The 27041-nt window shown below is 41.1% G+C and overlaps 1 protein-coding gene across 1 annotated transcript in view; it reads left to right on the forward strand.

Annotated features, from left to right (window-relative positions):
• Positions 1 to 17845, forward strand: part of dchs1a (dachsous cadherin-related 1a) — a 125288-nt gene extending 107443 nt beyond the window's left edge. Inside the window, exons 10-21 of the mRNA XM_060887740.1 lie at positions 1736 to 2585; positions 4294 to 4533; positions 5517 to 5642; positions 5869 to 6078; positions 7111 to 7977; positions 9631 to 9744; positions 9826 to 10037; positions 10359 to 10510; positions 10615 to 10745; positions 11078 to 11364; positions 11637 to 11775; positions 11889 to 17845. Of these exons, the coding sequence (XP_060743723.1) occupies positions 1736 to 2585; positions 4294 to 4533; positions 5517 to 5642; positions 5869 to 6078; positions 7111 to 7977; positions 9631 to 9744; positions 9826 to 10037; positions 10359 to 10510; positions 10615 to 10745; positions 11078 to 11364; positions 11637 to 11775; positions 11889 to 14488 (5928 nt within the window). The 3' untranslated portion in view covers positions 14489 to 17845. The remainder of the gene's footprint in view (positions 1 to 1735; positions 2586 to 4293; positions 4534 to 5516; positions 5643 to 5868; positions 6079 to 7110; positions 7978 to 9630; positions 9745 to 9825; positions 10038 to 10358; positions 10511 to 10614; positions 10746 to 11077; positions 11365 to 11636; positions 11776 to 11888) is intronic.
• Positions 17846 to 27041: the final 9196 nt, after the last annotated feature.

Below are 27041 nucleotides of genomic sequence, written 5' to 3' on the forward strand. Positions count from 1 at the left end.
ACAGTTTGAATGATAGTGTGTGAAACTTTGGAGAGTCCTAGAGAATATTTCTCATATGTGTTGCTGTAACAGTGCCTAAGGTCTTCTCCCTCGGTTCGAACGAGTTCAGTAGCTCTTTGAACAATGAAAAAGTTCTGTGACTAAATATCCCTGAGACCGTTAATGAAGATAATGATTTACGAACGAGCTAAACTGAAACAGACTCAGCAGACAGCAGCAGTAGTAAATCTCAGCTTGGAAATGTTGGGAAAATAAGTCGCTGTGCGATTTTTAAATCTTTTCATTTTCCCCATATGCGTTCCAAAACAAAGACTTAAGACTGATAATTGATACGCGACCAGATTAAAGCAAGCTCCCTTGCCTGAGCCTGTTAAGTCTGGTCTCTATGATGTCATCAGTTTAAAAATTGCGAGAGGAAGTGACCTCACTCTCACTTACTCATTTTCTACCGCTTATCCGAGCTACCTCGGGTCACGGGGGGATCTCAGGCGTCATCGGACGGAGTGCCAACCCATCGCAGGGCGCACACACACACACTCATCCACTCACGCAATCACACACTACGGACAATTTTCCAGAGATGCCAATCAACCTACCATGCATGTCTTTGGACCAGGGGAGGAAACCGGAGTACCCGGAGGAAACCCCCGAGGCACGGGGAGAACATGCAAACTCCACACACACAATGCGGAGGCGGGAATCGAACCCCCAACCCTGGAGGTGTGAGGCGAACGTGCTAACCCCTAAGCCACCGTGCCCTCCATGTTCATGTTTTAGATAGTGAATTCATTATTAAATGTGGAATTAATTACTCCATTGTCATATTAAATTTAAGGAGAGTTTTTGGCTGCGGGTGAATCTCATTTGTTCTGCCATTGTAACGAAGGTGTCTGTGGGGAGTTCAACATGGACGCAGTCAATAGTTCATGTATGAACACCTGTGTTGCTGGCTATAGCTCGCTGTCTTTCTCAAACATCTCATCCCATCTTTCTCATCTGTCCTAATAGAATGCCATAAGTAATACATTTCTGAGCAGTCCCATGTTGATTTATTCATTGTGATGAATCTTAGACCCTAACTCAAACAGGCACCACATCCTTTTCCCGTCTGTCTGCTTGTCTGCTCATGCTCGTGTCTGCCCATCTGTCTGACCGTCTGGTCTCACATACAGTACGTCATTCCTTGAGCCTCTGTGGCTCTGTATATACATATATATCTGTCTTGTTTTCTGTTTTATTCTCATAACTATTAAAACATGTTGCATGAACGCAGAGTGGAAAGCGTGCGGTTTTCCCATTAGACTGCAAACCACTTGTTCTTTGAAGTTTCTCTGATTGCTTATTAGGGGTGTGTAAAAATCACCCATTTTTAAAAGAATATGACTTATTATGAATTTAAATGTTCTAACAATTTCCTATTATGATTATGCTTTCTTTACTCAAGTATTATTTTTCCTGGCAGTTGTAAAGCCATCTGATTAACTATGATTAACGCCAGAAGGCTTGTTTGGGCCTGTAAAATGTCCAAGAAGTCTTTTTTTTTTTTTGACTGATGGTGAAACATGTAGTCCACAAGATGTTAGTGGTTTGGTTTTTTTTTTGTTTTTTTTTTGCAGTTTTTAAATGGCACAAAGAACTGGTTTTCACTTGTTTTCTTTTAAATAAACGGGAACAAAACATTCAGTTTAAAAGACAATTAGAAATGTTATATTTGTGGTGTTTTTTTTCCCTGCAGGTTCTCAGTTCTAATAAAGGGACCTCCTCTTCCAACCTGGTCTCCATTTCATTGAACCCAGTAGAAGGGGCAAAGCCAGGTTCAGTCATAGGTTCTGTGCGAAATCCGGACGCTCGGTCACTCCCTGAATCGGGTCAGGTCACCTACACAATAGTGGGTGGTACGGATCAGGACGGCACCTTTGTAATAGATCGCCAAACCGGGGATGTGTATCTGGCCTGTGAGCTGGACTTTGAGCGTGCACCTCACTACACGCTTCAAATTGAAGTAGATGATTTCTCCACCACGCTTCCCAGGAGCCATTTTGTCACTTTGGAGATTAACGTGCAGGACAGTAACGATCATTCGCCCCAGTTTCCTGAAGATCCGGTCACCATTGTGATGCCTGAGAACCTGGAGCCTGGATCTTCTATCTACACTTTCCAGGCTGCTGACAAGGACGGGAGCGGCCCAAACAGTGAACTGAGCTATTCTGTTATTCAGCAGTGGCCCAGCAAACCAGACCTTCTGCTGCTGGACCGCAGCACAGGCATTCTGACCCTGGGTCAGTCTCTGGATCATGAGAACATCTCATCACTTCTCTTGGTAGTCCAAGCCACCGATTCAGCTGATGATGTGAATCAGCGACGTCATGGTAAAGTCACAGCTCGGATCTTTATTACAGATGTCAATGACAACGCCCCTGTGTTTACCTCACCGGCAGTGGTCAGCGTAATGGAAGACCAGCCGGTGGGATTTGTCCTGCTATACATTATGGCTCAGGATCCAGATCAGGGTGAGAACGGTCGTGTTTCCTATCGCATACAGGATGGAAATGCTGAGGGCAAGTTCAGCGTCAACCCCAATACAGGTAAAACATTCTAAAACATCTCACCCTATTTTACACAAATCATGATGTATTAAATTACAGTCTAAATGCACTGTCTCTAGTGCTGGATGTCCTCTTGGTGCCTCAGCTCCAGGGTCCTTGGTTTGTTTTCTTTCTGTGTCTGTGTGAGCTCCGTTTGGGTTTAAAATTGCACCCATGTGGATTGAGGTGTGTGATTTTGTTCATGATTGGCATCTCAGTGTTCCAGGAGACATCTCAATGTCTCAGATCCACCGTGATTTTGTCTTTTCTGCTGTATTGGGAATTGATTTTAAAGCCGTATGGTTTGTGTAATGTTCAGCAATAACGGTCAGAGATTCACTAAAGGTCCGTGTCTACCCAAATGTCTACCCAAATGTGTTTACACAAAAATTATTTACAAAGAAAAAATTCACAAAGGTTTGCCTACGTAAATGTGAATGTTTAAAAATGCACTACATGTTAAAGACACAACCACAACCAAAAGTCCATGTGTAGGAACGTAAAAAGGCCAAGTCAATGACTGAAGTACTATATCACTGGTACATTGTTATGATGCAGAGCAGAGAGCAGTAGACATCATGCCTCACACTGCTGGTAGCTATTTACTGCGTGTTTATTTCCAGACATACCCGACCGACTGACAGACAGAGCGGCATGTTTCTCTCCTTCAGCAGGCTTTGTTGTGAGCTCCACCAGGCATTGAACTAACAAGTCTGAAGACTGCACAAATATGGAAACAGTTCAAACATGTGCAGGAGCCTGTATGCCATGTGGGATCAGACCCTGTTTGCACCACAATCCCCTTCTTTTTCAAACATTTTTTTCCAAATTATTGCATCCTCACTGTCCCTTCTCACGAACTGTATTGCCTGTACCTCGATGTAATGTGTTTGGATTCATTTGAAGCCGGGAATTTTTTTTTTTTTCCTTAAAAGCGAACCTTTCCCAGCATTAACCCCAGCACGATCGTGAAGGCGGGCTCTTTACTCTGAGACGGATCATCACGGAGTCAAAGAGGCTGTATCTATTTGAACTTGTAATTCTAACCAGATTAATGGCTCAGGGGAATCTTAGCTGACTGTTAGCAAGAGACTTACTAGAAATAAGAACCAGAATCAAAACAGCCTCCAGTGACGCTGATCGCTGCTGAACGGGTGTGGTGGGTTGTGCAAAAGCGTGAAATAGAGATCAGATCAATGGCTGTTCGTGCTATGCTGGCATCCCAGGCGAGGGCAGGCCTAATTTCATCGGGGCACGGCAGGCAGAGCCGTTGCGTGTCTTGAGCTCGTGTTTGCTCTTTCCCTCCTAACACTGAAATGTTGACTGTGGAAAAAACTCATAAACTGCGGCCTGTTACAGAGGCAAAATAATTCGCATTCAGGTATGGTAAGACGGCTCAGTGTGGGGAGATGTTTTTTTTTCTTCTCCTTCTTGTCTAGCCATCTTTGAGTTCTCATCTCATTTGTAAACCGCAGAGAGGCGTTGGCTCACCATGGGTGCTCTTAACTTTATGAATGTGGCAGGGAGCATCGCATGCAAGCAGCTAACTACATGCGGGAACATGAAAATAAGGATCAACATTAAGCTGCGTGTTAAACTAGGAGAAAACAATGTTATCAAGTAATGATTGCGAAAGAAATCTTATTAAGGTAGTTAATAAAGCTGTTGTGCATTGAGAAACTCTCAGCATGCATCTGCTCTCCCTCAGGGTCTCTTTCTATCCTGAAGCTCATTAACCGTGAGGAGCAAGTTCAGTTTAATCTGACCTTAGTAGCTGAGGATCATGGTGTCCCCCGGCTGTCCAGTACTCAGCAGCTGACGGTGCAGGTGATTGATGTGAATGACGAAATGCCTGTATTTGAAGAAAGCGTATATGAGGCCTTCATCACAGAAAACCAGCCGGCAGGAGCCACTGTGTTGGTTGTCTCGGCTTCGGATTTGGACCAAGGTAAGATTTAGCTAAATGAAGCTCACTGAAAAAATGTAATTCTTTAATATCCTAGTTTATTATTTTGTCATGGTTTATTATTGAATGTTACATGCCAGGCCATGTAGCTACAGTATGATATAGATTTATAATAAACTTCCTGATGCTTGTCCCTTGTTGATTTAATCCACACTCTGCTCAGCTGCTGTCAATTTAACTTTCTTTGCACGTTGGAGGTTCGTCATGTTCCTGTCAAGAATGGGGCAAGCGTTTGTGTTTATTAGAGCCATTTTCCTCTTACATCTTTGTCATGCTTGCTTGAGCTACACATGTGAATACCAGAGGCTGGATTTAATTGGTAGTAATGGATTTGGCTGAGTTAGGGCTGCATTCTCTAGGCCTTACTCAGGAGTGAATAAAACAGAAGGATTATAAACTCACTCTCTAGGAGCGATTAGGGCAGAAAACAGGTGATGCTTTGCCAGATTGTTTGCCTTTAGCACGCAACCTGGCATCTTAAAAACCAAGGGGAAGGCCAAATGCTAATACAGCAGTATAAACAACAAATAAAAAACAAATAAAAAATGATTCAGCACAGTGCTCGAGTTTAGTTGCTGCGTGACTAACGGCAATTGTGGTGTGTGCCCTGAGAGCGAGCAATGATAGATAGAGCCTAAAGAATCAGTCTGTTTGTAACACAGATTTAATAGATTATGCAAACATGTTTTTTCCTAACATTTGGCATTTAATTAAAAGCACTTCCTGTTTTGGTATTTATAGCATAATTATTATTTTTTTTTAATTATTCGATTTTAAAAATCTTTATTATTTCTATTTATTTTTTATTGAAGGGATATATAAATAAAAAAATATTATTATGATTATTGTTGTTGTTGTTATTATTATTCTTATTATTATTCTTATTATTATTATTATTATTATTATTATTCTTATTATTATTATTATTATTATTATTATTATTATTATTATTATTATTATTATAGGGAGCAATGGCATAGTGACATACGGAGGACTGAGAGATGATGTTTTCATAATCCATCCAGTGACAGGTGTTATCTCAACCACCAGATCCCTAGACAGGGAAACCAAAGAGGACTACACTGTGACAGGTACTGAGAGAAAAATTGCTTGTTTACGGCATTACACTGAGCAGAAAATCTGGCTCTTCTTTCACCAGTTGCCAAGCGTCCATGTAATTGCTTAATTCATGACTGAAAATGTGTTCACTTATGCCAATTTAATGTCATAACACAGCTGCTGCAGGAAACGAGCAGGAAATTCTTTCAAATGATGAAGCAAAAAAACTCTCTTCATGTTAATCTTTGTTTTAAACAGTTTATGCCAAAGACGGCGGTTTTCCGTCAAACTTTGCCAAGGCCACAGTGCGTATCACAGTGCTGGATGAGAATGACAACAGGCCTGCTTTTGGCAGAGTGTATTATAATCTTGAAGTGCCAGAAAACCAGGAGCCGGTGACTCTGTTCACTCTGAGAGCAACTGACCTGGACTCAGGAGACAGTGGGCTCATACAGTATAAAATCACAGGTAAGAGTTGCTGAAGCCATAAACTCTGCGTTTATATGTTTGCAAGTTGTTCTTGTTTATGTTTTATGTGTCTTCCAATGTGGGATCATAAAAGTGATTATGTGGTATGTGGAATCATAAACTCAGAGTTGACAGCGGTTGTCACTAATTTTGTCGAATGGTCTAGGAAAGTTTTCAAGAAGCCACTTTTAGTATTTTGTGAAATACGGTACATTTTATTGTACTTGCATTTTATTTTAATATACAGTGAACCTGTGAACAAGATATCCTTCACATATACCAAGAACACCTGGGGTAAACATTTACTTTGAGACAGCATCATGAGATATAGAGAGATATTCTAAATGTGTCAAAAACATTTTGCCATTTTGATCATTTTCATTGATTGATTGATTGATTGATTGACAGTACTTAAAAGGTCTTTAAATACAAATATATTTTAGCCAGAAGGATAAAGTCGTTGCCTAATGGTTAGAGAGTCTGAGGTTGTGGGTTCGAGTCTCGGGCCGGCAATACTACGACTGAGGTGCCCTTGAGCAAGGCACCGAACCCCCCAACTGCGTCCCGGGTGCCGCAGCATAAATGGCTGCCTACTGCTCCGGGTGTGTGTTCACGGTGTGTGTGTGCACTTTGGATGGGTTAAATGCAGAGAACAAATTCTGAGTATGGGTCACCGTACTTAGCCGTATGTCACGTCACTTTACTTTATCACTTTTTATATATATATATATTTATATATATGATGGATATATACTAATTATAATAATAATAATAATAATAATAATAATAATAATAATAATCACACACACTCATAATAACAATTCCACAAATTTAAAACAAGTAATTATTATTTTAGTACTGTAGTAGTAATAGCAGTGGTATTTTCCCCTCTATGGTTCTCGTGTTCTGATCTTAAAGGAGAGGCTTCAAAAATGCACAAAATGATAAACCAATCAAGATGAGTTACTAATTAAATAATATTATCCACATTGAATACCTTATGATTTGCATTGGTTTTATTTTTTTCTTAAGATGGGGACCCTTTAAGTGACTTTCACTTGGACAAGAAATCTGGTACACTGTCCACATCCAGAGCTTTGGACAGAGAGAAGCAAGCCCGCTACACCCTGACTGTGGAGGCTCGAGACCTAGGCACTCCTTCCCTGAGCAACACTGCCACTTTGGACATCAGCATCCTGGACCTCAATGACAACAGTCCTGTTTTCACCAGTAGCAGCTACATGGTGGAGATTGATGAAGATGCCCCAGAAGGCACTTTCGTTCTTGAGGTGACTGCCATTGACAAGGATGAAGGCTCCAATGGCCAGGTAGTCTACTTCTTGAGTCAAGAGTCCAGGGGTATGTTTATTGTGGACCAGCACAACGGTCGTATCGTCACAGCTGCAGAACTTGACAGGGAGAAGGTTGCATCCTACAGCTTCCAGGTGTTTGCTGTGGATTCCTCTGCTAGCAATCCTCGCAATTCATCAGCTCACGTGACTATTCACATCCTTGATGTGAACGACAATACACCCTTTTTCATCACAGATCCACTCATCATAAATGTGTCCAGCAGTAGCTTTGGTAGTCATCGCGTGCTGGCCACCATGAGAGCTGAGGACAAGGATTTCGGGGCTAATGGTTCTGTTTTCTATCGTTTTGCCAACCCTGTAAAAGGCTTCACCATTAACTCATTGACAGGAGACATTCAGCCCACTGAGAGACTTCATGGCCTTACTCAAAACCAGAGGACACTCATAGTCCAGGCCATGGACCAAGGCAGCCCTCCACAGTCCTCACTGGGAGTGGTGGTGGTCTACATCCGTGAACAGAGTTACAATGGAATCCGCTTTAGTCGCAACTCCAGGGATGTCAGCCTACAAGAAAATGCAGCCAAAGGTATGATACTGTCTAGAGTATACAGTACTTTGCCCTCTATGATGTGATGTAAGCTGTATGATTGTGCCAGAGCTTCAGAAGTCAGTATTAAGCATCTGTTTGGACCTGTTGTTATGGATTTGGGAATGCACAAGTCATATGTGCAAAAATGTTTAGGGGATGAGGTATCCTGTTGGCTAAGGTGTTGGACTATGTACCACTCAGAAGGGTGCAAGGTCAAATCCCAGGTCCACCAAGCCTCCACTGGCTCTTTGACCAAGGCCCTTAACCCTCAGTTGCTTATTTGTATAACATGAGGTGTAAGAAATAAAATTTAAGTCAATCTGGGAGTCTACCAAATGCTAGAAATAGTATAAATAAATAAATGTTCTTAAGGTAAAAGATATGTCAGGTTTCATTACTCACCAGTGAATATGTTCAGTGCTTTATTATGCACTGTTTGTTTATATCAGGCTTAGTGAAGCATAAACTTAATAGAAATATGTTCAGGCTGGGAACTTTATTTAAATCTATAATCTACAACAGTGTTACACTTGAGCAGCTTGTAGCTGCAGAGCAATGTGTTTTATTCAACATGAAGAATCTTAATACACAGTTACTGTTTTTATACATAGATTATTGTCCTAGATTAAAATGTTAATGCAGCTTGACTTGAGTGGTTTTTACTGTGTTCACTACAGTGGTTGTGTCAGCATTTCTTACTGCCAATGTCACAGAGTGCGATGAACACACAAAATAGCTTATATTATTATCCAAGGTTGCCAGGTTTCAGACTGATATATTTTACTTCTTTTTCTCAGCCTTTATCTGCGTTAATGAGGTCACATGCATGTCTGACATATCAACATTAGCCATGTGATCCAATTCCCCTGTCATAGAAATGCTTCTGTACATTATAGACCCTGTCTGCAATTACACTTTTCCCTTATTTGTGGTCAGATATTAGAATTAATTCTAAATACTTGCTGTTAAACAAGATCTGGGTGGATGTAGATTATATTTTAAAATAGTTTGGAATAGAAGATATACAGTAACAAATGCATGTACCTTATCTAGTCTGGTGCCACAACGCTTTAAGCACATAGTTGTATAGGATGTCTTATATATATATATAATATATATATATATAATATATATATAATAGCATTACAATTATCCTTCCTTCCTTCCTATCCTTCCTTCGACCTAAGTAGCCCAATCCTATTCTAGAATGATGATGCCCCATGCACAAAATGAGCTCTGTGAAGAAAAAAATGGAGTGGATTCCAACACCACTGAATACCTTTGGGATGAATCCTGATTGCAACTCAAGCCTACCCACCTGATAGCAGTGCCTGAACTCTAGTGTCTTCTAGATGCCTTCTAGATGACTAGAAATTATTATAAGAAAAGGGAGACTACATGTAATATGGATTGTTCAAAAAGCACTTATTGATGTGCTGGTCAGGTGTCCATAAACCTTTGGTGTATGGTATTTAATGGGTCTCTGACTCACCTGACCTCATAGACAAGCTGCCACTGTTTTAACCCCTAATTTAAGTGACATTACTGAATTTGTGATATGATTTAAATACCATATGTTACTTAATGACACAAGGTTCATTTAGAAATGTGCTAGTGGTGTAATCATATCTGCATTGTGGTTTTCTTAAGGTACTGCTGTGGTGCAGATTCAAGCCCAGTATCCTGATGGCTCCCGGAGTGGAATTACATATAGCATTTTTAGTGGTAATAAGTTACAGTCGTTCAGCATCAGCTCCATTACAGGTAAGTCTGCAAAGAGAATTCTGAATTAGACCTTGGCCGGTGAGAACACGCAGCACTGATATACATCAAATGTATATTTAGGTGAAATATGGGTGGAGAGCTCCAGAGGGCTGGATTTTGAGGAGACCCCTCGACTTCGCTTAGTGATCAAGGCTGAAACTGCATCCTCCAGTTCCTTCATGGCAGTTAACCTCATCCTGCAGGATGTTAATGACAACCTGCCACGCTTTCAGCTCCACAATTACATTGCTTATGTTAGGGAAGCCCAGGGTTATGATTACCCCATCATTCAGGTACTATACAGTCACTTTCCTCCAGTGTTTTTATAGTGGTGAAAGAGTGAAATTGAGTGAAATTTTCCCATGACTTTTAATGAAACAGATTTGTTGTAGACAAATAAAGTTTCCATTGCTTTTATTTCAGTGTTTTCACTAGCAGTGATTAAAATATCATCTCAGCTGTTCGTAACAGCCTCAGTTGTTTCCCTCGTTTTTTTTTTTTTCCCAAAAAAAAAGGAACGTTCCAAACCCAATATTGCTTCCAGTCTCACATTACGTTGGAGCAGCTGTTGTAAATCCGCCTGTATTTTCATTCCAAATTTGTAATTTCCTCAGGTTCTGGCAGACGACCTTGACCAAGGTCAGAATGGACAGGTGACCTACTCCATCAGGTCATCGTCCATGAGCGGACTGTTCAAGATTGACCCTCTCACAGGAAGCATCTCAACAGCTGCCATCATGGACAGAGAAATTTGGACACAGACTAAGTATTAACTCCTTTGGCATTCACTTGTGTTTTCACACTGTGATTGTGGCAATGTCCTCCTTTTAATCCAAATTATTAATTAATTTAATTTTTGTGTGTTTTCAGGCTTGTCATCACAGCCACTGACAGGGGCAGCCCTCGATTAGCAGGCTCTGCCACTCTCACTGTTATCATAGTGGATCAGAACGACAACCGGCCCACTATTCCAATTCCTCGTGAAGTGCGAGTTCCTGAGAGTGAGTTGACTGTTGGGTGAACTCAGTACCATTGAAGTTATCTGTGAAATCTAGCCACTCTGGTCTGCATTGGGCAAACAGCCAGACTAACAGAGCTGAAAGGTCAACTCAATTACAATTACCACCTCTCCCCCAAAGATCTTGGTGATCATATCCTGTCAGAAGGATGTAGTATCATGTTTTCCTGGGATTGTGAAAATTAAAAGCAAATACATGGACATGACAGCCTAAGGCAGAAAAGCTGTAATAGCCTACTCATGTACACACAGTATTATTGTAAGTGACCTCATTATAAATCAGTTTCAGGATCTTAACTATTTTGCTCCTTCCAGACACACTGATTGGGACAGTGATCACCCAAGTGACCGGGAATGATGTGGACACTGGTCCGGCCCTGTCTTATACACTGCACCTGGACACAAATTCCCTGGGGAAGTTTGGAATACATCGCTATGGAGGAGGGCTCTCTCTTACTGGCCAGCTCGACTATGAAGAAAGGACTTGGTATACTGTGACTGTCCGAACATCCGATTCTGTGCACCAGAGTGAGGCCAACTTGACAGTACTTGTGGAGGATGTGAATGATAATGCTCCAGTCTTCACACAGGACCTTTACCAGGTGCAGTCCAATGCAAAAGTTGAATATTTTGTTTATGAACCTAAATCAAAATCTGTTGGAAAAGGCAGATTTTGATTGGTCTGTACCAAATATTGCACCATCACACATAATATTCAGTAGTTCTGTTCTCAAAGATATTTTTCATTGTGTTAAATCATTTTGTTTCCCAATTGCCTTTATATTGACAGTTGCCCAGTTATGTGTGTATTTAGTGATTTTGTCTATGTAGTTTTTAAAAGCCAAGAATAAATATGGTGGGTTTTTTTTCTCAGGTGACACTTGCTGAGCATTCTCCTTCCGGTAGTTCTGTTATTACTGTGACTGCCACTGACCAAGATTCTGGAGAGAATGGCAAGGTCACATATAGAGTTGTGTCAACAAGAGACCTATTCTACATTGACCCAAATAATGGTAAGTGCTTGTTATTTGTTTGTCATAATAATCCCAAAAATTGCATTATTGTGGGCTTGGTATCTGTTTGATTCAGATGTTAGTTCAATACATAACATTTTGTTTTCATACAGGCACCCTCTTCATCAAACAGAGCACTGAGTTTGATTCCGAGCGTCCATCCTTTCTGGTAGTAATCGAAGCTTGTGATGGTGGTAATCCGTCACTGACTGGTCTTACCACAGTGCAAGTCCATATGTCAGATATCAATGATAATACCCCCGTGTTCCACCAAACTGAATACAGAGCAGCTGTATCAGAGGACGAGCCACCTGGATCCACCATCCTCACACTAGAGGCTGTGGATGGAGATTTGTCTAGGGACAACTGTGGATTTGACTTTGCCATTGCCAGTGGAAACATTGGCAATGCCTTTCAAGTTGAAAGTAGCGTACGCTTTCTAGAGGGCCGTGGATTTCAGATATTTGGAACTTTAGTCTTAGCTGACAGGCTTGATTTTGAAGATGTGAACACCTATAATCTCACTATTGTTGCCTCAGACCGTGGCATTCCCCAACGAAGCTCAAGTGTCCCTGTCGTAATCACAGTAATGGATACTAATGACAATCCACCAGCCTTCAGCAGGGCAGAATACAGCATTGTTCTAAGCGAAGGTGCTGAGACTGGAAAAGATATACTTCAGATATCTGCTTTAGACCCGGACTCCACACCTAATGGAGACGTGCACTACTCGATCATATCTGGAGATGAAAGTGAGCTCTTCTCATTAGACCAGTGGACTGGTGCTCTCCGTTTGCGGAGGTCTTTAGACAACGAGCAAGAGCCATCTCACATACTTATTGTGCAAGCCTCAGATGGACATGGTCACTTTGCTCTTGCTCCTGTTACTATAGAGATTAAGGACATCAATGATAATCGACCTTTCTTTCCCCTTAAAACAGTGACAGCAAGTATTAGAGAGAATCAGCCTCAGAACACCCTTGTCACAATCCTGCATGCTATTGATCATGATGCAGGGGCATTCGGTCAGCTGAAATATTACATAATGGATAAATCAGGAAATGGAAGAGAGTCGTTTATGGTTAACCAGACCTCTGGTGAGATTCGAACTCGTTTCAGTTTTGATTTTGAGAAGATGAACACATTTTACTTTGTTGCTGTAGCAATGGATGCAGGAAACTACTCTGCAACTGCTACGGTTCAGGTGTACGTGACTGGAGAAGATGAGTATGACCCTGTATTTACCAGTTCAAATGTGGACTTTCACGTCCCTGAAGGAGCAAAGAAGGGACAGAGCATCGGCCATGTGGTTGCCAAAGATGAGGATGGGGGTGTAGATGGTATTGTCCTATACAGTCTAGCAGAATCCTCTCCCTACTTTGAGGTCAATATCTCAACAGGAGTGATTTCCCTCAAGATGGATGCTTATGCCCGCCATGTCAGCCGATCTAAAAGGGAGACCCGGCAAGTGACACTAGATGTGATAGCACATAGCCCATTGGAGAGTTCCCGTGTAGCCAATGCAAAGGTTTTCATTGATGTCACTCATACATCCTTTGGTTTAACTACAGACATGAACATTCTATTAGCTAGTGTCATTGCTGCATCCTTGGCAGCTATAGTGGTGTTAATAATAATTGCTGTGGTGCTCTACTTCCTGCGATATAGAAGGAAGAAATACCAAGAGAATCAAGCTAGAATGCTGACCCCTGGTACAGTACTAGATACTCTTGATGAACCCAAAGTCCATGGAAGTGAAAAGCTTTATCACCAAGCTCTACCTGGATATTCTGAAGACCAGAGTGCAGCTGGAGGACCATACACTCGAGGAGGGTCTTTGGATCCTTCTCACTCTAGTGGTAGAGGCTCAGCTGAGGCAGAAGCAGCAGAGGATGACGAGATCCGCATGATTAATGAGTATCCACGTGTTTCTAGTATTTCGTCTTCCATGCAGGAGCATATATCTGCCCGTGGACCAGATTCTGGTATCCAACAAGATGCTGATCAGCTCTCAGATATCTCTGGTGAGCCAGGAATGGACATAAATCAGTGGCTTAAAGGAAAAAAGATGGGAAGCTTGAGTGGAAGTCTTTTGTCAGGCCATACTGCAGTGTATCGAGATGATGGTGGGGGATATCTTGGGGTAGGAAGAGGACTTAACATCTCTCAGTCAAAAGACTACACATTCCCTGAGGATGGGAAACCCATAGTGGATGGTTCTCTCACAGCAATAGTGGCTAGTGATGAGGAACTGAGAGGCAGCTACAACTGGGACTACCTCCTTAACTGGTGCCCTCAGTTCCAGCCACTGGCCAATGTATTTACAGAAATTGCTCGGTTAAAGGATGAGAATGCCCCAGTTAACCCACGCCGCCCTTTTCAACCCAAAGCAAAAGCAGACCCCAAGCCTCGAATTGACCCCCCTCCTCTTATCACATCAGTAGCTCATCCTGGGGCTAAAACTGTCATTCCAAAACCTGCTGTTGGACGAACTCTTCCCCATGTGTCCACTTTAAAAAGATCACCGATCAGCCATGATGGCTCAGTCTCTTCAGTAGCCATGTCACCCAGTTTTTCACCCTCCCTATCCCCACTTGCAGCCCGTTCTCCGGCCATTTCACCATATGGCGTTTCCCACGGCCCATCTGCCACAATTATTAGTACAAATGAACACTCTGTAGAGCACAGTGAGGAGACTGAGCTTAGGATTTAACCTTTTCAAGTTTTCTACTGTTCGTACAGCATCCTACTTGACTCAGGACCCTGTACATGACAATTCTCCAGCATGGTGATAATGTCATGTGAAATGTCATGTTGCCTCACTGGCTGGCCAGAGAGTTGAGGGTGCAGTGTTTAATTACCATGATGGACGCAGACAGTGACTTATAAAAATGCTCTCTCCAGGAAACATAACTAGATAGCAACAGACATGTGCTATCTCCTGCATTTGCACATTTTACACGGGAGCTAATTTTGATGTTAATGTTTTTAAAAGTAAGACTTTTTTGTATGATATATTTTTGTACTGATATTTGTGTTTTTCTGGACTAGAAAATGGCATTCATTAATACCGTTTTCTGATTAAACTGTTATACTTTTGAATTTGTATATATGTGAGCGTAATAATAAGTAACAAGATTTTGTTTTAGTTTCCCAAGTGTTCTATCAGTGTTAAAATGATGTTCTTACTTTTTCTTTGATATTATGAACAACTTTTTTTTTTTAGTCCTTTTTCAGTATTTATAAAGGAGCAAATTTTTTACAGGTTGACCAGACATAAGACTATGAAGCATTTAGTGACTTATGCTGCTCTCCTTCTACACTATGGGCATACATAGCTAACCCCACTAAGAATGAATAAATTAGAAATAACGAGCAGTTTTATCCTGACACATAAGCACTCTCACCTTATGGTTTGACCATTTTATTAGCAAGAACAGCAGTATTCAGTACAATTATTAAGTGAGAAGACTTTCCAGATTTGTTTGTTTGTTTGTCAGTACTGTAGTTATTGTCCTAACTTTTTTTGTAAAATAGATTGGACAACAAAGGCCAGAGTAAAGTGAACCATCTATATCATATCTGCCTTACTCTGATAGACTTTTTCCAAATAAAGATTCTGATTCTACATACAATTTAGCAGGAAAAAAGCCATCTCACGTTCTATTCAATACACCCATTTTTCTCATGGCAGCTTGTGGCAGCACTTGATTTTTTTTTTTTAAACACTTTTTTGTACCTGTAATAATGTGCATTGCTGGAACTGGAAATCTGCTTGGCATTTTGGCATTTTGCTTCTCAATTATAATTTGCTGCTGAAGGCAGTTTGGCAGTAAGTTCTAAGGAGAATTGTAACAGTAAGATCTTTCTGAAGAAACTAATTGAATGTGCATCTGAACAACATTACGGTACAGCACTGAGGTACAGAATTTGCATCAGCTTTACAAATCTATACTACAGGCCAAAAAAAAGAATAAAAATATAATTTCATTGGCATCATTTTATAATGCTGATAAAACTTAAGATGGTTTTGACGAAATTGCTACAGTTATTTTGGCTAAATGAAAAAAAAGGCACCAGAAATGTCCTATCTAGTTTCAAGATTTTCTTGATTCGGCATTAAAAAGCTTTATATATAAAAGTAACTATTGCCAATATATTTAATTGTTGGCTGTTAAAAATGTTAGTCTATTTTTGGCCTGTAATATACATGAAATATTCTAAAGACTTTATATCATTTTCGTTTCTTCTTGTCTTACAAATTTTCCAGGCCTTTCTTTTTTTTCGTACTGTTTACCAGAATCAAAGCTTTATCCGTGTTTACTTACGGTTGCATTCGAAGGAATAGAAAATGCTGCTTTAGCTGGAAAGGTAACATCATGCAATTAAAAAAAATATTGAATGTACTCTATTTTGGAGAGAGTTAAACGATGCCTTGTTAAGAGTGTTAATGATGTGTTTAGAACACATGGCTGTGCCTTTCATTCACATGGGAATAAACTACAGCTAGATTTCAGGTAACACTTTATTTTAAAGACCACATACAAGGATTTAATTAAGGATTAGTTAAACTCAAATTAGACTTTTGTAATATTGTTATTCAATATTTATGAACCTCCTGGTGGCCTAGCGGCAGGATCCCCATTCTGTCATTGTTCGATTCCCTGGCAGGATGCTAACCCAGCCACTGAAGAGTTAACTCTCAGTGCCTTAACTCCCAACCTTGGATAAAAATGGGAGGGTTGCACCAGGAAGGGCATCCAGTGTAAAACCTGCACCAAACCTAATATGCGAACCACGTTTCCACTTTGGCCACCACAAACAGGGAGCAGCCAAAAGAAAAAGAAAAATATGTATAAATAAATACACGTATAACAATGTAAAAATTGAAATGTATAAAAATATTTACATATATCTTTATACCTGTATTAAGATATATGTAAAGATGACTGAAAATTTTATTATTCATTGCAATAAATGGCAATAACGCTTGAAATCTTTGTTATACAAGCTACTAATTGTAATTCATTTATTAGTTTAATTCTTTCTTATTAGGTGTTAAGGTTCAAGATGGAGCTAATAAAAGAATTAGCAGAATTAGGGACAATAAAAGGAGATTCTCATGCCCAGAAGATTGTATAAGTTTAATTCAGTGTTTACTGTGCATTAGCACAAGTAATAGTGTAATTATTAGTCACTTTTTTTCATAGCAAATCTCTACCTGAAGCAAAGAGTTCTTAGTTAAGACTAATCTATAACGAATAAACCACCGCACCCTAGGTTTGATTCTCGGGCAGATAACTGACCCAGCTACAGAGGGGTTAACTCTTTGTGCCAGTCCCAGGCCCAGATAAAATAGGAGTGTTGAGTCAGGAAGGTCATCGTAAATAAACGAAATAAAAATAAATAAAAATATGCAGTCCGGATAATCCGCTGTGGTGACCCTAAAAAGGGAGCGGCCAAAGGGCAATAACACGATAAATCTGTCTAATTTGAGCTTAATTTAAAAAAGTAAGTGTTCATTTTTATAAAGTGATACCACATTTACCACAGAATTATTTTAAGGCTGTATTCTGTCCATTTCATTTTGTTTGTATTTCTGTACTTTTCTTTTTTTCTTTTTTTTTTCCATGAAGGTTTTGCAAGGTTTTACATGTATATTTTTTTAATTGCATTTTAATATGATCAAGTTGTAACATTTCCACAAAATTGCTATTTCTTTTATCATCTCCCAGTCGCACTGTGCCTAATAATTGCTAGCTGCTCATTGTAGTAAACTTGATTTCCCCCAAATAATAGAGTTAGGCAGTTTTGTGAGCAGTATTACACTATCACTATTACAGTCTGGTGATTTTCTTTTGTGTGTGTGTGCATGTGTGTGTGTGTGAGTTTGTAGTATAATTACTTTTTCTTTCTCTCTGCCATTGCTGCTTTTATTTAGGTGTCTTATAGATAGCTAATCATGTACTGTTGCATAAACAAGCAACATCTGAATCCAATTAACTGTGAAATTCAGGATGTGCCATATCTATGATGTCTCTGAGGAAAAAAATAAATGTGCAGATGTTTAGATTCATGATTCATTTGAATTGTGTTCTCTGTAAAGTCACCATAAACCTTACTGTGTTGTACTTTATAAATAATGTTGCTCTCTAAATTCACGCTTGTCACTTCTCCAGCCTTTGTAATTTATAATCCAAAGGATAAATAGCTGTTTTATTCTGCTTTTGTAAATGTTAATCAGGACTCGTTGACCATTTCATTACAGTCTCCTGGACAAAAGTACATCTGTACTGTATTTGTTAAAGTGCCTGATTAAAATGTATTTAGAACCGGAACTGCCAGCTTTTTCTCACATAATGTTTCTCATTTCACGGCAATCTGTATGAGGATTTTTTTTTGTAAGGTCTATGATGAAAGAGTGCATACATTTGACATTAATATTCTCTGTTCTCTATATTTGATTTTATGTTTAAATTGAATCAAGGCCTTATTTTAACTGGAAGGCAGAATCTCACTATATCTAATCGTAATCTAGCTAATCATATCATAAGGCACAAGATATTATGACCTTTGAAGCTCATGAAGGATGGATCTGTAACTAAGCCTGAGAATAAACTGGAGCATCAGCAGTGAGAGGAGTTTTAATAATCACCAGATGGAGTCAAGATACAGAAATTCCAGTGTAGCTGAAGTAACGATACCGTTTTACAGATTTCAGTTTATATACTGAAACATGTTCGCTAGATATCTCTGAACTGCTGATTGTCACAGAAGTGGGACTCTCAAGTGTACATTCTTCTTAAAAGAATTAATAAATAAATAAATAAATAAATAAATAAATAAATAAATAAATAAAAATATGTATTATTATTATTATTACTATTATTATTATTGTTGTTATTATTATTATTATTATTATTATTATTAATATTATTATTATTGTAATGACTATTTTACTTAAAACCACTGGGTGTAGCCCAAACTTCTTTCTTTCTTTCTTTCTTTCTTTCTTTCTTTCTTTCTTTCTTTCTTTCTTTCTTTCCTCCCTTCTATCCTTCCTACATTCCTTGCTTCCTTCCTTCCTTCCTTCCTTCCTTCCTACATTCCTTCCTTCCTTCTTCCTCTTTCATATCCACCCACTCTACCTCCAGAAATAACTGGAAAAACTCGCTAGGTTTAACTGTGTGAATTCTGGCTCTGACAATGACATTACTCTAGTTCATAATTTATCTCAGCTAGAGATGTGTATCAGGCTTCTTTTTTCCTGCTTGCATGTTCAGTGCAATAATAATAATAATAATAATAATAATAATAATAATAATAATAATAGAGAACACTGTAAATCCATCATCCGGCTTCATGTCCTACTCATTAAACTTTTTTTTTATTGCACCCTGTGAGATCATTTTCCTGACACACCCCACTCACACCACAACCCTGTGAAGCTTTCTGGCAGCCTTCTAAATAACAAGTACAGTAGAGTGCGCCTATTGGTAACTGTACCCATTCGTTCAAACAATGTATTCATATTTGCTTACATCCACAGCACTTTCTGTTCTAACAGCGAATTCAGTAAATACTGAAAAATTTATTATAAGTTGACATCCTTCCCTCTGGAGTTGCAGTTACTGTATTTAGGTCTTATAGGAGCACTGAATTGAATGCTTCATATGTTCATATGAGTTCATATAAGTTCATATGGCAGCCAAATAAAAATGTCATATAAAAAGTACATCTCAGCTATGTAAAAACTTTGGATTAAGTCTTATATAAACTCTCCAAATGTATTCACCTGTGATGATGAATGTGTATGCTGAAAGTAGGACAAAATAAAATGATGCAAAAGACATTAATTTAAGTACATTTACAGTGTATTTCCATTTTTCTGTGAGGATGTCAATGCTCACAAAGTTGTATTTGTTTAGTAAAGTGCAAAAAAAATCATGCATCTGTCTTTCTACGTGTCCTAACCTAAGAGTGTCTGACTTCCCACGCTGCACCATGTAAAGAGCAAGTCTGTTATTTCAGCTGTTCACTTTAGATGCTTTAATTATTTCACAGAGAAAGCATTAAATCTGGGGGATGTTAATTGTATAATGGAAAAAAGTATTAGGCTCTCAATATTTGTAACTAATGCTTATTGCTGCTCATTTATGCATCTTTCTGACTTCAGTCCTAATGGATTTCACCTTACGTATCACGTCTAGTCCGGTTTCAGTCGGCTTTAGCTGGAAATTCCATCAAGCATTGCATTGTATCTAGGTTGCATTGCTGCAGAGCAAAAGCAGGTTCACTCAAAGTGTTGGACTTGGTGTTAATGATGAAGTGTGTACTTTGAAATGCAAATCGTGACCCAGCCATGGAGCTGTGAATCAAGTGCTGTTCCAAAAATAAATAAATAAATGAAAATTTAGATGAGAGTGCAATGTAAATCCAAAACTTATCCAGTCCATGTCGCTGTCTTTCAGATCTTTAGTGTGAAAAGGTCACGTAAGGGGAGATATTTAAATCAAGAGCAAAACACTTATTACATCATTCACTGGCAGCAATGCTGTAGCTTGAGGAGACAAAGCTGAAGAGATTTGAGTCAACGCAAGTTATACTGTGTTGGTTCTGAGAATACTTATTGATTCAGATGAATATAAAGAGGATTTCTTTCTAATGTATCTTGCAGATACTGATTCATTTGCACGTACTGATTAACTTAAATATTAAAGATCTGTTAAGGAACAAATGAAATACTATAGTGAAAGTATTCCCTGTTCCAACGCCATCAATAAACTATGTGATAAGGATAAACTCGGGAGTTTGTATCACCTCAGATTCTGTAAATATTTCTGTAAATACACACAAATTAAATTGAACTGAAAATACACACAATCAAGGAGAAACACAGACTTGGTTGTTGGAATAACTAGCATTCAGGGACTCAAGCATTTTGGTGATGTGACTTTTAAGCAGACATTTTTAAGCATACCACTGTTTGTGGTTTAAACATTCAGATATCCTCCATGGAAATTGCCGATTGTTCCTAACATTTAGAAAACTCCTGAGATAGGCACAGGCTCCCCGTGACCTGAGGTTGTTCGGATAAGCAGTAGTAAATGAGTGAGTGAGTGAGAGACTCAGGACCAAAGAAAGAGTGGAATTGGAGGCACGAGCATGATATACTGTATGACAAGATCGACTGTGAACAAGAGGCACTTCACCTGCATTTACAGCATTAATTAATTCATCCTTAGGAACTGCCTGGTCAGGGTCTCAGTAGAAGAAAAGTGAGGATAGTGCTGTCAACTTTTTTTTTTAATGATTCATATTTTAGTGATTCATAATTCGGAAGGTCAAGTTCAACCTGGACCTATTGTGTTACACCTGCACGCCTGAACATTAAGTGTGACTTTGAAGTTTTGAGGCTATATGAAGCAATAAAAAATTTATTGGTTCATTTAAGGGTGGGATTAGTGTTAATACCTGTACTGTATGTACATTAAACCTTTAATGAAAAGGAAGGTTCCTAAAAATACAATGTTTTCCTTTGTCGTTCCGAAGAGCTTTCGTGCCCCCTTTCTGAACGAGACTGGCATAGCATCGTGAATATAATGACAATACCGACTGGTGGAGTTTAATAGCTTTAACAGAGAAAGGCTGCTGGTCTAATGTCTCATATTTAAAAAGACGCTTTCATTATGAGTCAGGCCGAGTTTGGCTGGCAAAAACAGATGGTATTTCGAAATCAACAAGTGTCCAGCAGTGTGCTTAGAGGACTGAGTCTTGTGTATTAAAAGTGGAATTACGTGTTGAAAATGTAGAAATTTAAAATGGCACAAGCAGGAAAAACCCTGAAGATTCCCTGAGTGTGTGCTGAGAATATCGTAATATAAATGCAGCATTGTTTAGCTGCAGTTTACCCCCTTTGCATTTTTTGCAGAGTTCTTGAGCATTTTAAAAATGTGGTGTCTTCCGACATCTACCCCCCCACTCCAAAATAATCCTCCAGAAGGATTCTGCTTTTCCTTCTTTCTTTTCTTCTATGTTCTGTTTTTTTCCTGCCTTGCTCTTCAAGGTCTTGTCAGGCCACTTGCGTGACTAGAGGGAGTGGAAAAAAGTGAGTCTTCAAAACCCCATTGGCACGCGAGCCTGATCTATTTTTGAAGCACTCTCCCTCAACGTAAGACGCAGGAAAAAAAAAAAAAAAAAAAAAAAAAACAGCAGCCATGGGCAAAGAGAGCCAGTGGTGGAGTTGAAGGGGTCTGGTTCTAATTTTCAGGCCGCCCTGCCTCTCTGGTTTATCCTGCCAGAATATGCCGCAGTGGTGGGGAAAGGAAGGCCACCGTGACTCCAGCTCCATCCCTACCACTCAGCCTCTGTCACTTAACAGACACCCTGGGCTGCTTTTCATTAGTGTTCCCAGCTGCTCAATCCTCAAGCTTCCACGCTTTGCAGTATTTTGATTAATTTCTCTGTTCTGTTTTCCCGTTTTCATTCCTCATGTCCGCCATGATGGAACTGTTGCACTACCTCATTCTCGCCTCATTTTCATTAGAAAGTGTCTGGCTCAGAAGCAGCCAGGCCAAAATGCTGGCCATGCTTAATTGAAAAAGGGAAAAATCTGGTTTATTGGAGGGATTTTACTCTGATATACGCACAGTACATACTAGCTGCCTTGTTTTGCTAAATCAGTCTTACTGACAGAATAAAATGTACTTCAGCTGGTTAGTCATCATTAGCTTTGAAACGTCTTCAGAGATGCCATCGCTTAGTCAAAATACTGGCAAAGCAAATCTCAGATTCAAACCGAATTAATCAGTGCCGTTTAGGCTTCTTAGTGGTTGCGCCTGATCATTTATATTCTTTAGTTTCCTTAGCTGATCAATCACACCGTATTATGAAAGCAAAAAGAAAAAAGAAAACCCCAAACAAATCCGTATGATGAAGTAATTGATTAAACATTTTTGGCAAGTTTTGAATTTTTAAATGTAGTATTTACAGAATGAGTTACAACGCCATCAAATACAACCAAACCGCCAAACACTATTCCCAATGTGTATTTAATGCTTACTTGTCTCATCCATTTCATCCTAATTTGCTTTTGATGACATACTCAAGCAGTTGCAATGCCAAAAATGTCTACATGGGTCATGAGTCAAATATTTATAAAAGGTATTTTAATTAATTTTAGTATTTTATAAACAGAGACTTAAAACAGAGGCTTTAACTTTTAGAAGTGAAGCACATCCTGCTACACAATCACTAGACACAGGTTCCTGTGAAGAACCAGCAGTGGATCTATATCCACTTTTTTTTTCACAGAACCTCAAAAATCAACACCACAATCACAAAGCGAAATGCTGTTTATGGTCTCGGCTCTCATCTCGTGGCCTGCCATGCTTGCCACTCTCCATGTTTATTCTTCAGACAGACTGATCGATGGCTGCAGACACAACATTTCCGTCGCTGTTCTCATGAGATTGCGGGAACTTCTCGTGAAGGATTTCGGAAACGACTTTTAAACAATGACAGACTCGAGTGCTTAAATAGCAACTTGTGCAAAGGTTTGTTTGTTTTATCTGCTACCTGTGGACTTATATAGACTTATATAGGACTCTACAGAGTAGATTATCAATAATTTAAATGATTTAAAGTACTTTAGGCACTTTTAGTTCAGAAATTTTTGTCACACTGTTATTCTTGAGTTGCAAATTTGTTGTTTCAACCTCATCAGCTCAAGTCCTGGTTATTCTCTTTAGGTTTCCATGTCAGTGGTTTTTTTGGCGTTTGTACTGGCCCGGCCTCTGGGGATGGATAGAGAACGAGATTGATGGAGTGAATACAGACATCTTCCAGTCTCTCCACAGCACAGGGGAATGAGAAAAGAGCCAATAAGTTAAGATTCGTTACGCTCTATTTTCTGGGAACATGTCTCTTGTAGAGTGGAGGACACAAAAAAATCTGACATCCTAGTGTGCTAGACAGTGATGTTAGCGAATGGAGTGAAGGCTTAATACTCCAACATTCTCTAAAAAAAAGATTAGACAAGTGGCATAAAGCATAATTTGATTTTTTTAAATACAGTCCTAAAACTTGATATATGTGGAGATCTGCAAACAACGGCTAGATGTCTGTAAAAATGGCAAAAATATTTTAAATGCTGATAACTATTGTATATGGCCAAAAGAATGCGTACACCTAAGGAATCACAGAGATATGATCCACTTCTACTGTTATATTAAGCTCCATGCTTCTTGGAAGGTTTTCCACTAGATATTTTAGTGCGGCTGTAAGGATTTGTGTTTATTCAGCCAAAGTAAAAGTATTAGTGTGTCACGATCAGCGCACCTGCCTCGCTTCCCGACCAACAACGGAGAGAAGCGTCTCCGGAATATTAACCGTTTCCGGACTACACCTCCCAGCACCCATCGCGAAGTCTGATTGCTGTGCCACCTGTTTCCTATCAGCCGGCGGGTATAAATACGAACTTGAACTTGACCTTCATTGCGAAGTCTCGACTTGCTTTAGCAGTCATTCTGAGCATTTCCTGTCTGTTTCGATTCCGGTTTTTGACTCAGTTTCTGTGCCTTGATTCTCTGATTGTTTGCTGCCTGCCCTGACCTCCTGCCTGTTCTTTCGTTTCTGATTTTCGATCCTTCGATATCGTGTCTGCCGTGTTTTACCTTGCCTGTCTGTTTCCAAGTGGTTTACAATAAACGCTGCAAATGGATCACCAGCCATACGACTCCTCCTTACAGTAGACTTCACCACCGAGCGATCCAGCAGCTGTCTTCCAGCTCGCCACCCAGCTCTCCGCCCAAGCACAGCAGCTCACCGGGCACCACCAACAGCTAACGCGACTCACCTCGCTCAGTGGAGAGCTTGCCGTTGCAGGGCCTGCAAGGAACCGCCACGGCGCTGAATCCTCCACCACCGGCGGCTCTCCATCCAGCCGCCCCGGCTGCAGCCCCGACTGTCGCCAGCCTGATGCAGTGCTCGCTCTTTGTAGCGCAGCAACCGGCGTGTTGCCCGAATGCCATCAGCCACATAGCATTTGCATGCACGCTCCTCACCGGAAAAGCGCTGGAGTGGGCCACCGCGGTTTGGGGAGAGGATGGCTCCGCCTTCCACACATTCGAACACTTCCTCGCACAATTCCGAGCCGTCTTCGACAACTCCGCCATGGGGGAGAGAGCGGAGGAGCGTCTACTAGCCATCTCCCAGGGAGACCGTCCGGCCGTGGAGTACGCTCTGGCGTTCTGCACTCTCGCTGCCGAGGCAGGCTGGGAGGAGAGGCCCCTGAGATTGCTGTACCGCAAGGGGCTGAACCCGGATCTGCAGGCCGAACTCGCCTGCCGGGACGAAGGGAGGAACCTGTCGGAATTCATGGATCTCTCCATACAGATCGACAATCTAATGCGGACTCGCCGAGCACCCACGCATGCCTCCTGACCCAAAGTCACACTCGTGCCCCGACCTGCGGACCCCGAACCGATGCAGCTCGACTTCACACGCCTCACGTCTGAAGAACGAGCGCGACGCTTTTGTCTCCAGCTCTGCCTATACTACGGAGAAGCCGGACACAGACTGGCTGCCTGTCCCACCAGACCTCCTAGCAGGCGGAGCACTTCGGTGAGTTCTGATCTCCTCACTCCTTGATCCCCAAGCTGCAAGTTCAAGTGCAAGTCAAGATCCGAGGGGAAATGATTAGTCTGTCCGCTCTTATCGATTCCGGTGTCACAGGGAATTTTATGTCCGGGGAATTTGCCCGAGCTTACGACATACCTGTAACCTCATGTGTTTTACCCTTGGCAGTGGAGGCGATAGACAGTCGGCCGTTCGGTGAGAGCCGCATCACACGCGTCACGGAGGACCTCTGGCTGCAGGTGGGCCTCACCACCAAGAACTCATCCGTTTCCACATTATCTACTCTCCGCGTCACACTCTCATTCTGGGTCTACTCTGGCTTCAGCTCCACAATCACGTCATTTCCTGGAAGGACCTGCGAATCTCAAGCTGGGACGAAGCGTGCGTCCAACATCAACATCAACCCCTTCAACTCAACCCCACGATCACTGTGTGCTCCGCCTCCAACACCCCCAAAATCCCAGCAGAATACCAGGACCTCGCGGAGGCCTTCAGCAAGATACTGAGATGCCGCCACACCGACCCGGCGATTGCGCCATCGAGCTCCTACCCGGCATAACTCCACCCAGAGGGAGAATCTTCCCGCTATCACAGCCAGAGACAGCAGCCATGAATAACTACATCGAGGAGGAGCTCAAGAAGGGGTTCATCCGACCCTCCTTTCCCCGGCATCCGCAGGCTTCTTTTTCGTGAAAAAAAAGGATGGAGGTCTCCGTCCGTGCATTGATTACCGAGCGCTTAACGACATAACAGTCAAGTTCCGATACCCTCTACCCCTCGTACCATCAGCCTTGGAACAGCTCCGCCGGGCCCGATACTTCACGAAGCTGGACCTTTGCTCGGGCCACTACGAATATTTAGTCATGCCGTTCGGCCTTTCGAACAGTCCAGCTGTGTTCCAGTCATTCATTAACAATGTGTTCCGTGATATGCTAGATTGTTGGGTGATTGTGTACATAGATGACATCCTGATCTACTCCGAGACCATGGAAGAACACGTCCGGCACGTGCGAGCAGTACTGAAACGCCTCATCCAGCACCGTCTGTACGCCAAGGCAGAGAAGTGCGAATTTCAGCAGACCTCCACGACCTTCCTAGGCTACGTCATCTCAGCCAAGGGGGTCGCGATGGATGACTCCAAGGTACGTGCGGTATTGCAGTGGCCCCGACTGCAGAGCTTTAAAGAGCTTCAGCACTTCCTGGGATTCACCAACTTCTACCGCCGCTTCATCCGTGGGTTCAGTACGACCGCAGCACCGTTCACGTCTATGACAAAAAGGGCATCAACTCGGCTTACCTGGTCCCCTGAAGCTACGACAGCGCCATGTTCTTCACTCGCTTTCGATTCACTGTGACCTATAGACCGGGAACCAAGAACACCAAAGCTGATGCCCTGTCCCGGATGTTCCGGGAGGTTGACCCAGACACACCCCCCGAGCCCATCATCTCCGAGACCCACATCCTCGCACCTATACAGTGGGATACTATGACGGAAATCACATCGCGCTCGACTTCATCACTGATCTTCCCCGCTCGCATAACTACACGGTTATCCTCACAGTCATCAACCGATTCTCGAAAGCGTGCCATTTAATTCCCCTGCCAAAGCTCCCCACGGCATTCGAAAC

Source organism: Tachysurus vachellii, chromosome 15 (assembly GCF_030014155.1).
Source record: "Tachysurus vachellii isolate PV-2020 chromosome 15, HZAU_Pvac_v1, whole genome shotgun sequence".
NCBI classification, from domain to species: Eukaryota; Metazoa; Chordata; class Actinopteri; order Siluriformes; family Bagridae; genus Tachysurus; species Tachysurus vachellii.